Raw genomic sequence first — 15,122 nt, 5'->3', positions numbered from 1 at the left:
GCTTGGGCCGGGAGGAGGTGCGTGGGCGGAGCGAGCGGCCGCGGGATTCGAGTGCGGCGCACGGCGCCCGCAGCGCACGCGCGGAGAGCGGACGGCGGAAGAGGACGAGCTTTGTCACAGAGAGCACCCGAACTCCAGCCAATCGGAAGGCAGAAGCAGCTCAGGGCGGACCAGTTAGCGCCGCGGCCGCGGGGCCACCCAATCGCCGCCCGGCTCAGGGCAGGGCGCCCGCGGCGTGATTGGCGGCGGCGGGAGCGGAGGGGGCGGCGATTGGGCGGTGAGTTTTGAAGGCAGGTTTGGCGCGAGGCGGTGATTGGCTGCCGCCGGAGCCCGAGCCCAGGGCGGAGGGAAGGGCGGGGGGCGCGGGGTGACGCTGATGCCGACACAAGGGGGACGCGGCTCGGCGGCGCGGGCTCAGCGCGGGGCCTAGGGCGGCGGCGGGGCGCGCTCCCCAGGCGCGGCGGCGGCGGAAGGGGAGGGGCGGCGGCGGCGGCGGCGGCTCCCCGGCAGCCCAGGCGGCCGCTCCGGCCCTCGCCCCGGCACCTCCCTCTTCCCCTCCCTCGGCCCGCCCGTGTCCGCCCCGCCGGCCGCGGCGCGGATGGCGGCGGCGGCCGCGGCGGCCGCCCCGGCTCTTTACGCCTGCACCAAGTGCAACCAGCGCTACCCCTTCGAGGAGCTCTCCCAGGGCCAGCAGCTGTGCAAGGTGCGGCGGCGCTGAGGCGAGGCGCGGGCGGGGCCGGGGGGGCAGCGCTGGTCGGGACGGGGCCCCCCGCGCCGGGGCCGGGCTCCCGCAGCCCCAGCCTGCCGGGGCCGTCGCGGGGGGAGGCGCCGTCCCCAGGGGCGGGGGGGCGGCCGCCAGTCCGGCGGGACGCCCCTGGGGTAGCGCCCGGCGGGGCCGGTTTGGAGGCTTTGGCGGAGCGGGGGGTAACGCCGCTCTTCTCTCCTCAGGAGTGTCGGATCGCCCACCCCATCGTGAAATGCACTTACTGCCGGTCGGAGTTCCAGCAGGAGAGGTACGGGAGGGGCCCGCCTCGCCCTGCCGGGACCTGCCCCGGCGGCGGCCGCTCCTAACGGCGGAGCTGACCCCGGTGGGGACGCTGCCGAGGGCAGTCCCGCAGTGCTGCAACCCGCCCGGCCGCTGAGGCGACGCGAGCGGGGCCCTAAACGCAGCCCAGCCTTAGATTCGTCTACTTGCCGCTAACCGCTTACCACGGCGTGTGTTTGCATGTGTGTTTTCCAGTAATTGCATAGGAAAGAATTTCGAGGGGTGTGTTTGTTGCTGAATTCAACATTATGCAATTTTATCTTTAGCAAAACTAATACGATATGCAAGAAATGCGCCCAAAACGTGAAGCAGTTTGGAACGGTGAGTAGGCTCTTGGTTCTAAATATTGAAGTCAAGTTCATGCATGTTTTAAATCAGAAGAAGCTCTCTTGCAACTGATCTTTTGTTTTCGGGAAGAAAACCGAAAACCTTTCAGGAAGGTGATGAAAATTACCGGCAGCTCTTGATTTCCTTCATGGCTTACGGTTTCTTTTTCCAGTTGAAATCGTTGTGGCTATATGTAGCTTAACAGTTAAGAATAACTGCAACGTAGCTATTTGTAGCAAAAGCAATGCTATTTGGCTTTATGTGTGTAAAGTCATTCTTCACATATTCCCAAAAACACATACTTGATGGCACAAAGACCGTTAGCTGTCTGTGTTTTTAATGAGTGGTAAATGTGAGAATCTAATAATACTGCATACTTTGTATTTTTTAAGTCTTAAAAATTTTAAACAGATGTTAATCATATTAAGCTATTAAGTAGAAAAGATTTTATGAGTATTAGCTGTATTCTTGTTACTTTGCATTTTCTCATTGTGAATTGCAGCTTTAGTTCTGTTTAGAAAAAATTTTGTATTATATGAATGCACACATTGTATCCGAGCGCCCTGCAGATACCAGTTTATAGAAGGCATCAAGACGATCTAGTGAAAGAAAAGTGCATGACTTCTATATACTTGACATAAATAGTGTTAGATGAAATTCAGTTTATTTGAGAAACCTAACAGCTGTTGATATGTAGCGGGGCATTTTGTGAATGTAAATGTAAACTGAACAAAGTACACACTTTCAAAAGCTTAAAATATAGCAAAATGAAGTGCAAGAGAGAGACAGCAATGCTTTTTATCAGTAGGTCATCAAAAAAACGGAACAGCATGGAAGATAATCAGCTATTTCTAACCTGTGAAAACTGACAGCAATTTTATTTTCCAGCAACGTATTATTCTAGTTGAGTGTATGATGTAGAAGTTGATAACCTGACCTGATGGTATGGTATCTGCAGTTGTTGTTTGTGTGGGTTTTTAAGTTTCCTGCAGAATTGCAGGAATCAGGATGCTAATCTTGGAGCCATAGGGTTATCAAATCCCTGAGTAGTGCAAAGGAGAGGGACATTATCAGAAACTTCCAGTCTAAAAAAATGGCTTGATTACTCTTCTTTTAAATCTCTTGAAGTCATTTCTTTAGATATGTAGTAAACCTGAGAGAAATTGTCATCATATTTAAAAAAAAAAAAAAAAAGTAGGCATAGAGGTAAGCAATCACGCTGTATGTGTCCCTTTTGATGACTGTACCTGGGATTTCACAGAAAGTCCAGACTGTTTTTGACCTTTTAAGAATCATCATTTTAGAGGAAAAGTTCAGTACTAAAGATAGAAATGGTAGGAAAAAGGTTCTTGTAAAATAGGTTATTTGAAGTGCTAGTAGTTTAGCAGCATCATTGTGAGTTTTAAAATACCTGTGTTCGTTACAGAAACAGTACATGTATTAACTTCAGTTCAACTTACCTGTTTTTCAGCCCAAGCCTTGTCAGTATTGTAACATTATTGCAGCATTTATTGGCACAAAGTGTCAGCGTTGCACCAACTCTGAGAAGAAGTACGGCCCACCACAGACGTGCGAACAGTGTAAACAGCAGTGTGCTTTTGATCGAAAAGAGGAGGGAAGGAGGAAGGTAGGCTTTGTTTCACAGCTGTAATGGCTTAATGTAACAACAATGTTCCTCCTTCGTAAGAGAAAGATTAACAGGAAATGTATCTGAAGTTCAGTAATATTAAAGTTGCCATTCTTTACAGTATTTGAATTAAATTTCACAACTTGCAATTGTTATGTTAGCTGCTGAGCCACCTTACTTTAAATTAAGTCACTCTTTTTAAAAGTAAGCTTAAGCTGACAGTTGTAGCTGGGGAACAGAGGTTAAAGAGTTGAACAGTTCCTCGTGCTTTGATTATTTTTTATTTTTATTTTCCCATCCATTGGATCTTACATATGTCCATGACTTGAATCTGTCACTCACTCTTCTGATTTGCCTGCCTTGCCTTAAAGTACAGCACCAGAGAGGTAGACTGCTCTGAGCAGCCCCTTCTGTTTTTTTAAATAGCTTTGGTGGTGCCACTTTCTCATTCCAGAAGGTGCTGAGGGGATGACCTCATGTCATGGTTTAACCCCAGCCAGCAGCCAAGCACCACGCAGCCGTTTGCTCGCTGCCGCCCACCCAGAGGGATGAGGAGGAGGATCGGAAAGGAATGTAAAACTCAAGGGTTGAGATAAGAACAATTCAATAGGTAAAGCAAAAGCCGCGCACGCAAGCAAAGCAAAGCAAGGAATTCATTCCCCACTTCCCTGGGCAGGCAGGTGTTCGGCCATCCCCAGGGCAGCCGGGCTCCGTCACACGTAACGGTTACTCGGGAAGACAAACGCCGTAATGCCAAATGTCCCCCCCTTCCTTCTTCCTCCCCCAGTTTATATACTCAGCATTACGTCACATGGTATGGAATATCCCTTTGGCTAGCTTGGGTCAGCTGTCCTGGCTGTGTCACCTCCCAGTTTCCCGTGCCCCTCCAGCCCTCTGGCTGGCAGGGCCCAAGGAACTGAAAAGTCCTTGGTTTAGTATAAACATCACCCAGCAACAACTGAAAACATCAATTTGCTATCAGCATTGCTCTCACACCAAATCCAAAACGCAGCACTGTACTAACTACTAAGAAGAAAATTAACACTATCCCAGCTGCAACCAGGACACCTCAAAAGCCTTTTGCCTGAATCCAAGAATAATACTGTTTTTACAGAAGAATTTTCTTGGTACGAGTAACAGTGGACATCTTGATTCTGTCTGGAATACAATGGGTTGAGAGAGAGAGAACATGGTGTCTAAGTTTAAAATGATTTGTCCCTTTAAAAAGTTACTATTACTTCTGTCATACAGAGAGAGTCCAACATTTGCTAAGACCGCTTTCTACCATAACTTTTAAACAACAAAAAGAAATGGAACAAGATTCACTTTACTAAAAGATAATGTGCATATGTTGGAGATATGCTAGTGCTGTTTTGTACCAAAGAGATGTCTGGATTTTTCCCAAAGGTAACAGATGAAGTGAAACAAAATTTTCTTGCAAATACTGAAGTACATCTTTCTAGTGCAAGTATACTTGGAAAAAAACTCTGCTATGAATTATTTCCCAAAAGGTTGATGGAAAGTTGTTGTGTTGGCTCTGCACATTGTCCTACAAGAGAGTGCTACAGAAGACAAAAGAACAGAGGAAGAGCCTAGGATCTTCACATTCTAACTCCTCATCCTCATCTCTTACTGAGAAAGACCAGCATCATTCAAAACACCATCACCACCATCATCATCGTCACAGCAGCAGTCATCATAAGTAAGTATTTAAAAAACTCAAGTGTTTGTTGGTAACTCTTCCTCCTATGTGTTCTGTTAGTACTGAGATCAAATCAAAGGAAATAAGAAATGCTGTTTAAAACATGGCATCAAAAGCAGCAGCAGAATGTTGTTCTTCCATGTTCTGTCAAATCCCTGTATTCTTACAGTTTGGGTGAAGGGAGGTCAGCATAAAGCAGAAATTCTTGATGATCTTCACACTAGTTGATTTTAAAATTGATAGCAAGTCTAGAAAAGAAACCCATGGAATGGCTACAGAAACAAGTTACTTAAGGATAAACTTGAATTTGGCTTTCTAAGTAGTAACTGCTGTGTGATAACTACTCCTTTACATGCATTTACCGTGGGTTAAAAGGTGGTGTATTAGCAGTGAGCACAGGACAGCTACTTTGCTCACTTTAACTTCATCCTGACCTGTTTCTGCACACATACCTGCAGTTGAACGGAGAAGCAGAAGCAACGGTGTGGGATCACCCTCAGTCTAGGACCACTTTGCATCTCTTTGCTAGGTTTATAATCAGATCTTGTTTCTGAGTTCAGGCAGTTTCTGAGTGGCTGTGATACAGCCACAGGAAAATAACACTGTCAGTTCAGTTACTGGCACTGATATTCCACACAGTTTTGTCCCATCTTCTGCAACTTTTCTCAGCATGCTGTCTCTGGCCCTGGCATTTGTATATGCAGGGCGTACCAACCTTAACAGACTTACCCAGTTTATTTAGTCGTAAATACCATAAATTATTTGGTTTTTATAATAGTATTTTATAATTATAGTTTATAACTATAATTATATAATCATTCTTATTTTAATCGGTAGGCCTATGGCAGCATAACTTCAGAACTACTTATTTTATTTTTGTGATGGATAGTAAATACTACTGCTGCAATGGTAATAGCCCTGACCCCAGACACACAAACACTTAATTCTAAGCTTCACTCCTCTAGGGCATATAATTTTCCATTTTGACTGAAACTTGCCTAAGTGTGACTTAAAGATAGAAGCAAAAGAAGCTGGAATGATACTGGGAATGAGAAGAGAAATACACATACTTTCACTTAAAAAAAGAGAAAAATATGATTTGGGTTTTGAGGAATTTGAAGAAAATTATTCTGGTCATGCAGAGAGTTCTTGTACTTTTTCTCTTCTAAATCTCTGCTGAAAATTGAGTTATAACAAGCCAAATCTAATTTAATGCACATGGCAGAGATACAGTAAGGATTAAAAAAGAAGTTAGCTCTCTACGACAGAATAGAGCTTCTAATATAATGAAGAGTTATAAAAGAAAGTACATCTCTATACAGATCGCAATGTTCCTGGTTTGGCACCTTTTTTCTGTAGGCTGCTAGGGGTCCCCAATAAATATGACTCTTTCCCTGTCCATTTCAGTTATTGTTGAGATGAGACAATAGAAACAACAAGGTAGAAGTACGGATTCTTTGAACTATTTCATTCACTGTGGTCTTCCACATTCTGCCATTCCTATATCGACGGTGTTAGTTGCTTTTGAAATTACTGAAAACAAATAATTGAGAAGAAGCTATTTTCAGGGATCCAAAACTTAACTTTGCTCTTACGCTACCACATAAGCACCGCTTCAGGCAGTGTTCATATGGCAGTATGGGAATCCCAGGAATGCTGCTGTACACCAGCTTGCTGAGTACAAGATTAGCAATATAAAGTTCACAAGAATTGGGAGGTACCAGCAAAAAAGAATTTAGCCGTCAGTCTGGAAGTCTACCCCTTGTGTCTTAGAATAGTGTAAACATCTAGGCAAGAAATATTTCTATAGCATCCTGACATAGTAAGGAGTGGTCACGAATATGACTGATAATACAACTGTCCAGCTGAAAATACTTTATTGTTAACTGTCTTCATTAAAAAAAACCAAACCCAAAACAAAACAGGGAGGGGGTGTGCATTTTTCTCAAAGACAGATACCATTCACATAAACTTAGAAATAATGGCATGTTTGGTCAGTTACCAAGTACATTTCACATATTTCAGAATCAGCAATCTGAGTCCAGAACAAGATCAGGGACTATGGAAACAGAGGTAAATATGATATTATTTATTAATTTCCTTTTAATTCATCTTGCAGTTTTCACTTAAAGGACTTTTTTTCTTGCATTTCTGGCTAGTCTCTGGCATTCCGGATAGGAGCATGAGTTAGTTATTTTACATGTACCAAATGGTGATATTAGAGAGTTATATAGTATGAGGCTTTAGGTTTACATTTTGTTTGATTTCAGCCATAAATCCTCTGCAGCTATTCAGAATGAAACTCCAAAGAAAAAACCCAAACTGGAATCCAAGCCATCAAATGGAGATAGGTAAAGTTATATTTTTGTAAAGCTGAGCCATTTCAACCAAGTAGAGCACTGATTTGTGGCCAATTGCTTCTTTTTTTTTTTTTTCTTTTTTTTTTTTTTGTCTGAAGAATGAGGGAGGTGAAACTATTGTCCAGACAGAGAGATTATTGGGTGGCATCTGAGTGCTGTCAGTCAACTAAATGACTTTATTAGCAGAAAACTGGCAGTGTTTTCCTGCTTTTAAGCTGTCTGGGGCAAAATTAAATAAAGCTTATGTATGAGGTAAGAGTTATCAACAAAACAGTATTCTCTGACATTGGCATTTTGTCAGTTAGATGCAGGGTTTAAGCTGCTGCTTAAAGCTGACCTAGTAAGTAGAGAAGTCTTTGGACCTTAATGTGCAAGACTGAATCTTTATTTTGTCTCTGGCCAAACAGTTGGAATAAAAGTGGCTGTTTCAGTCAAAAGGTATTTGTCCCCCTCAAAGCTAATACTTCATTATATTTCTGCAGGTGTATGTAATGTCTGCCATTAGTAAGGTAATTTGCCAGTTGCATCTATTTCTGTCAGGTACATACTTTTTTTGCATTAGTCCTTAAGGATGTTTGTGGAATTATTATCCAATTGAAATTTTTTTAAAAATACTGTTTTTCTATTGATGTAATAAGTAACTATTGTTTTTTATTTTTAGTAGCTCTATAAATCAGTCAGCAGACAGTGGAGGAACTGACAACTTTGTCCTTATAAGTCAACTGAAAGAAGAAGTAATGTCACTTAAACGTCTTCTGCAGCAAAGAGATCAGACTATTTTAGAAAAAGATAAAAAGGTAAAAGTTGCACCTGCTTAATAAAACTTCATCATGTTGTTTTCTATTTAGTGGACTGCTAACAATGTCAAAATGGTGAGATAAAAAAATTGTACCTAGTTTTTATTTTCTAGTGACTAATCAGATCTTACCATTTAAAGGACAAGTTTGGGACTTTTGTATCATGAATATATTTTGGCTCTAAGTCAAAGAGGAATTCATCTTACCTCACTTGAGCCACCTAGAAGCTAGTCATCTGGTTCACTGTTACTCAGGCTGCATGCCACAGGTGATGGATAAAATGCCAGACGGTGCCTTCTATGAGTTACATATTCTAAACTGAGTGATGGCAAGGATCCTGGATACCTACATAGACTGATGGGCACACACAGTAAGAGGAGGATTAAGAGCAGTAACCATTCAGAGTTTAGCATAGTTTTTGTTTAGTTTTAAATTAAAGCAACTGTAGCCATAATTAATGAATTTATGTCCAAATTTACATACACAATGTATGAAAATTAAGTGTTTGGATTTTAAAAGATGGGTAGCATGTGTGGTATAAGTTGTCACATCTTTGTGGATGGTCAGAGACTAGAAGAAAAGCTGGGATTAGGTGCCTGGCAGTCAACAAAAGTTAAGTGAAATAGGCTCAAATGGCTGCAGTGAAACTCATAGAAGACATACACCCTTCAAACAACCTAACGACTGACAAGAAAAGAGAAATAAACACAAATGCATACTGTGCTCTGCCTTTATTAGAGCTTGTTTGTCTGCCATCTGATTAACTAGATGCTTTTAAGACACTGTAATGGTGGCTCTAGAATTGAATATTCTGTTCAGAATTGAATAGGTTATGGAGTTGTATTAAAAATAAATTTACTGTATTTTCAAGTAAAATTTTGATTATAGATGTATGGCGGCCTGTCAAAATATTGATGGTTAAGAAAGGTTCATTGACCCTGAAAGGAAAACGCTTCCCCTTTTAAACCATGGTTTAGTATCTTAATTTCTACACTTGTGTTGTATAAAGGATATTGAACATTTTTTTGTTTATATCACTGTTATAATATACCTAGTGTTGGAAGTACTTGCTATTTCAAGCCTTTAAGCAGTTAATGTGAAAGAAGTTTGTCAGGGATTCTCTTACATATTTTCTTCAAAGGACAGACGTTAAGGCCCTGATCTCTCTCTCATAAAACTAGTCACGAATCAGTAGGAAATTCACTTAGCTGTTTTTCTGTTTTATCTACTGGGCAAAACTAACAGAATGGTTAGGTAAGGAAATGTCACCTGCTTCTGTGTAACCACTGCAGTAACTTGTTTTGTGCTGTTGCCATAAGGAGAATGTCTAATAATTTTTTATATCCCCACTGCTAAAACTATTTGACCTCGGAGTTCTTTGAACTTAAGGACTCCTTCAGGCACAAATTACTCGCTTTCAGAACGTCGCTTACTTTCTTCAGCTGCTGTGGGGTAGGGGAGAAAAGCTGAACGCATCCTACAGTGTTTGTATAGCTGAAAAATTTACAACAGGTTAATGCACTGCAGGGTCTTTTTTTTGACTGTGAGGTAGTAAAGACATTTACTGGGATAAAAGCCTGAGCCAGACCTGTGGGAGAGTCCTGTTAAGATCTTATTCCAAGACTTGTCTAGGGACAGTGTCTGAACAATTTGCAGCGCTCCAAAAGAAAACCTCTGGAATGTGTAACGTATGGCAACAAAAACAACTCAGTACACCAGCTTTACAGACAATCCTCATTAATTATTTTTTGTTAAGGAGGCGAGACCTCAGACATGTCATTACCAGTGCTTACTGTTTGCAGTACTAGCCTTGTTTTGCTTTCTGGACAAAATATTAACGAGACACCAAGACATTACTGTGGGGCCCTGAGGCTTAATCACCAGGAAGGGACTGTAACTTGCTGAATGTTCACAGGTAGTGTGTTTGCTCATCTAGTTGCATACTCTACTATGGTGCAATACAACTGCTAGGTTTGTTTAATATTTGGTTTGTGGTATGTGGTTTTATGCTGGGTACCCTGGAATTTACAACAGCTCTTAAGTACATACCTTGAGCAGCAGACTGTGTACAGTGAGGGGTGTAATATCTTTGTGTCAAGATACCTGCACTTTATTTAGGACGATCTGATTGCCAGTTCTTTTGAATGTTTTGTTTCACTACATGTGATTTGACACATACTAAGGTTGGCAATAGCTGTCTTGGTAGTCATTTTCAGAATGTAGGCTCTGGTTTGTTATAGCGGGCTTCTTTGCTAGCAAAGAGTCTTCATTTCCTGAAAATTCCAGATTTTGAACTGGAGAGGTTCAAAATAGCCAGGTGAATCTGAGATGCTTTGAGGAACTAAACTTTTTAAATAAGTGGTTCCTAAAACTTCTGGGTCCACATACAGCAAACTGTTAGTAGTTCACCCAGCTGTACATGCTTCCAGAAGAAGCTTTCAGCTGCTTGGATAGAAGCGTACATCACAGTTTAGAAACACCTGCCTTGGTGTATGTCGTCTGGATTTGAGCCTGTCTCAGGGGAGACCCAGTGCCAGCGGTACTACACCATACGCTCAGAATTAAATCATAAGTTATTTTAATGACACATTTCTAATAACACAGTTTAATTCAGTATTGTTGTAGATTGAGAAGCAGTGAGACTCTGGAACGTATACTTCTGTTTAGGACAAATTGTAGCATGAAAGTACACAAAAGACTCCTTTCTGTTGTCTTTGGAAGATTTTCCATGTGTTACCATACCATATAACTGAAGAAACTTAACTGAAGATTGTGATAAGTGACTCTCAGTTGAAAAAACAGCTAAGATTATAAATCATTAGTCTTGTATTTGAATTATTTTTTGTGTTGAGGATTAACCTTCTTTATACCAAGTCCTGAGCAAACAATACAGTTACGGAAGTACCGTTCTTTTCTTCATATAAAGTAAGCATACTTGCATTTCAAGCTACTTCTCAAGTGCTGAGCTGTCAGTATTAAATGGGAAATGAATATAGTGTTTCCTGAGATTCCTAGTGCTTCCATAAAGATTTCACAGGTTGATTACAAGATGTATACTGTCGCAGTCCAAGGAATCTTCATAGAATTCGTGTTTTCAGTTGACAGAACTGAAGGCAGACTTCCAGTACCAGGAGTCTAACTTGAGGACAAAGATGAACAGTATGGAGAAAGCTCACAAGGAAACTGTGGAACAGTTGCAGGTGAGTACTTGCTTATCAGTACTTGAGAAATACTTCAGATGGAGTTATGTATTCTGGCTGTTCACTCACGGCAACGAAATAGTACCAAGTTCCTGAACGGTCATTACCATGTTTAATTTTGAATGCATTGTACAGCGGTTCTGCAGTCAACCGACAATCTCCGTATGAGTTAAACTCACTGTAAGAATGGCTTTCTAACTTCAAGAGATAGAGGTTTGCCTCACATGCTTTCTCAGAGGTTATGTTATTTTTTGTGTCTGTTCTCTGATGCCTAAATCAGTTGTCAGTATGCTGTTGATCTGATTTAAGGGCTCAGCGTTAACGCAGTTGACAGTTAAGTGTCTCTTGTTAAAGCGTACTTTATCAGAAGGAAAGCCTGAATCGCTGCCTCATAAATCACAAACTGAACAGGTACTCAGTGCAATACCTCAGATACTGAATTTTGCAGTACAGGAAATGTGGTTACCTTTTTCTGTTAAAGATGGAATATGTATATCAGAAAGCATATACAAATCTTTGAAAAGTGATCATTCATAAATGCAATGGGAAATTAGTGTATGACACTACTATCTAAGATGTTTCCGTAATTCATAATTATTTTTTTTATCTGTATTTCAGGCCAAAAACAGAGAACTGCTCAAACAGGTTGCAGCATTGTCAAAGGGTAAAAAGTTTGATAAAAGTGGGAGTATACTAACATCTCCTTGAGGAACTGGTTATTCGTGGGGTTTGCTACTCAATGTAAATTTGAGTAATTCTGTGAAGCCCTTAAAATCCTGTGTAGTGGAAAAAATATTTTTGCACACCAGATTAGTTGGCATGTTTCCTACACGTTTTTATAATTAATATGCAGCTTTTTTAGTTACTGTTCAGATGAAATACTTCAACTGGCTTGAAGAATGTTTTTATTTTTTTGATATTGGAAACCTTTTGCCAGCAATAGTATTAACAATTGCATAGAGAACATAGCAGTGCTCTCTCTAAAAGGACAACATGCAATAAAAAAACTAGGTGTACTTTTTACAAAGCAGCAACTGAGTCTTTTAACCTACACTGATGTCAGCCAAAAGATTATGAATCTGCAGTGACACTGAACACTGTTTTTCTGGCAACTGTTCATTTACTTTGTATCAAAATATAAATTTAGAATGGAAATCATGGTGCTCTCAAGTGAAACAAAAAAAAAGGCATATATGTATGTGTAAATACAACTGTAATGGTTATATTCTTAGTTATAACAAGTAATTAGTGTTTTACATTCTTGTGATAGGGATTTACCGAAAGATTATCTATTGTACAGTAACAGAGGCAGTGTGGTTTTTGTAAGATTTACTGTAGATTTTTCTTGCAAGTGCCTTTCTCCAACTGTTTATTTATAGGAATGTTGGTATTTTGTACATAAGGTTTTTATGTTTTAAAATCATGTTTAATAAATGTTTTATGTAAATATAAATGTGTGTACAGAAGAATCTGAAACAAAGATCGAAGTGGCTAGTGCAGTGCTTGAAGCAGCATTAAGAGCTAGCTAATTGATGGACAGTGAGTACTGGCTTTAGGTAACCTTTGTAGCTTGTGTCTGTGAGGTGTAGAATTTTGTTAGTGCTGCTCATGCCAAACACTTCCTGAACAAAAAATGAAATGTTTTTTGCCACACTGGAGTTTAGTGGTTTGTTTATATATTTTTCCCATTTGGCACAACACTAATTTTAATTCCATAGGAGACATTGTACTCCCAATGTTTCATCCTTAATTAGTGATATACACTCAAAGTTTTTAAAAAAATTATTCCCCATTGACTGATTTAATGTATTTAGTAGTAACTTATGGTGATTGTTCTTAATGAATTGCAATTTTTTTATCCCCCAGTAAAGATACACAATGAGAAAAGAGCAGCCAAAACTAATGGTCTTGAAATTAATGGAGTGGATGTGGTGTCAAAGGGTGGGTTGTTTTAATGTTTTGAGTAGATTTTGATTCTAAATTACATCAGTTTAAGTTTAGCTCTGCTCCTAATGGACATTAGTCATATTCAGAAATTTCTATTAAAACATAATTTAGTATACCCCTAGGTCTCCGTTCAGGAAGGTGAGTTACGAATCGGCATAAAGTGAAGTAGACTTACCTAAGTACAGGTTTAGTTCAGCTCTGGGTACTGATTGGTAACAGGGTAACTGCTTATATTTCAGTAAGCTTAATTGTGTAGAATAAGCTACACACCTTTTAAAGAACAAAAATCTAAAGTTCCTTGGCTGTCCACTCACGTACTGAGCAATGAACACCTTTTCAGTAGTTCAAACAAGTTCCAGCAGTGACAGACAACTGAATAATTTGAAAAAATCAAACTGTCTTGTTTCGTATGGTATATGTGTATTTTTACACCCTAAAATCAACTTTGTATGTTTATAAATGCTCTTCTTTTAACTTGCTAAACTAGGGTAGAGAGTGCTGCTATCCTTTGGGGATGTTGGTTGGTTGGGGTTTTTTAGTATACCAATTTATGACTTTCATTAATTCAGAGTTAGTATTTTGATAATTTTTTTTTCTAAATTGAATGGTGACCCATGTTTGTTGAAATTCATTTTAAAATACAGAAATGCATAGCAAATTGAAATGTTTGAATTAAGATTATTTAGTGATATCTGTTCAAGCTGCAGTAAGGTGTTCCGTTTTAAAGCAGCAACCTGAATTTCTATATTATAGATGTGATTGACTTTATAAATCACAGTCTGAAAAAATTTTAGGGGCTTCAAAGTGTTTGGTTCTAATTAAAGACCTGTGGGTTTTCTTCCATATTCTCATTTTTAACATGAATTTTTTGAAAGTTATAAACTAGCCAACTGAATCCCAGTCCTGAAAATAATGTCCTGGAGCTATAAATTATTGACATAATAAACTGATGTTCTTTAAATGTGGATCTGCAAGGAGATTGTTGTACTGTATTGTGTGTTTTAGCCTGTTTCCAGATGTTGATTAGCATTGACCAGTAAATGGCCGTTTTGGCTCGAGTTATTTATGTATTTTAAGCCTGTGAATATTGCAGCCCCCTTTTAGATAGTATGTCTAAATAAGTGTTCTGCAGTGAAAGCTATTCAGCTGTCCACATGTATAGATTATTGAAATACTGTACTGGCACACATCTGACCGTTGACATTTTGTACCTTTTCTAAATCCAATGTTTCACAATAAAATCTTGTCAAAACATTAATTTGTCCTTTAAAAATTATTCAGAAATTCATATGTCATGTTAATCCTCCACACTGTCACTTGCTAAAAGTCTGTGGCCAAAAAAGGGAAGAATTTCATATTTGCATTTAGTATTTAGATTTCTGGGAAGATTAGACACCCTGGGCTGCCTACAAATTTTGCCAAATTAGAGCTTCAGATTAATTTTTCTCAAGAAAATATTTTGGTTTTCTACAACAGGCTTATAAATCATAGAAATATTTTCTTGTAGAGAAGAAAAAAAACCCTTAAGGTTTAACTGAAATTTAGTGACATTTAATAAAGCCTTCAGCAGCTTTTTATATGCTGATTAACATCAGCAGTCGTGTTTAAAAGTATCTGAATTTCAGTCTTAGGCTGTTAACCATAAGGTTGTTCTTCTGGTACATACATTGTGTACATGTAAGGTGATTCTGAGATTGGAAGTGACATTGATAATTTTTATCAATTAAAACAGGGAGTAAGATTCCGTATCTTTCTGGCCAAGGCAATTATCTAGAAGTGGGGAATCCTCGAGTTTCAAAGCCCTGCTCTTAAAACAGTGTATATTTTATATTAGGTATAGTGATTAATAATATGCTATTTTAATATTGAATTTTCTTAGCCTCATTTTAATGCAAATTTGCAATGGCTTTGTTGAAGCCATTTATTTTTAAAGCCGAGAGCAAGTCAAAACCATGTGTGGTACTGAGTTTAAATATTGCTTCGGTGTGACACACGCAAAACTTGTATGACTGGCCATGTAACAGATTGACTCCCTGAAAGAGGTTTGCATCATTTGAAGCAAATTTTCTTAAAGGAGATTTAAATTGTTAACAGCCTATGTATAGGCACTTAGGGAG

At 39.8% G+C, this 15,122-nt stretch overlaps 1 protein-coding gene across 8 annotated transcripts; it reads left to right on the top strand.

Annotated features, from left to right (window-relative positions):
- The first annotated feature begins 367 nt into the window (after positions 1-367).
- On the top strand, positions 368-14,263 carry FAM76B (family with sequence similarity 76 member B). Of its 8 annotated transcripts, none has more exons than XM_056327075.1 (10): positions 368-703; positions 949-1,013; positions 1,312-1,366; positions 2,844-2,999; positions 4,511-4,701; positions 6,727-6,774; positions 6,972-7,052; positions 7,726-7,858; positions 10,957-11,058; positions 11,677-14,263. In XM_056327075.1, exons 1-10 carry the CDS (start codon positions 599-601, stop codon positions 11,764-11,766), a joined length of 1,026 nt encoding a protein of 341 aa, XP_056183050.1. In that variant the 5' UTR covers positions 368-598; the 3' UTR covers positions 11,767-14,263. The 8 variants fall into 8 exon arrangements, with proteins under 8 accessions (XP_056183050.1, XP_056183049.1, XP_056183052.1 ...); XM_056327074.1 differs by having other exon boundaries at positions 7,723-7,858; XM_056327077.1 differs by lacking the exon at positions 6,727-6,774.
- The last annotated feature ends 859 nt before the right edge of the window (positions 14,264-15,122 follow it).

The sequence above is a fragment of the Falco biarmicus genome, chromosome 2 (assembly GCF_023638135.1).
Source record: "Falco biarmicus isolate bFalBia1 chromosome 2, bFalBia1.pri, whole genome shotgun sequence".
Classification (NCBI taxonomy): domain Eukaryota; kingdom Metazoa; phylum Chordata; class Aves; order Falconiformes; family Falconidae; genus Falco; species Falco biarmicus.
This window is presented reverse-complemented; position numbering and strand designations above follow the sequence as displayed.

Coding starts and splice junctions, on each gene's coding strand:
- FAM76B (XM_056327074.1), top strand. CDS start 599: ATGGCGGCGGCGGCCGCGGCGGCCGCCCCGGCTCTTTACGCCTGCACC. Junction 704..948: donor AGGGCCAGCAGCTGTGCAAG/GTGCGGCGGCGC, acceptor TTCTCTCCTCAG/GAGTGTCGGATCGCCCACCC. Junction 4,702..6,726: donor CACAGCAGCAGTCATCATAA/GTAAGTATTTAA, acceptor CACATATTTCAG/AATCAGCAATCTGAGTCCAG.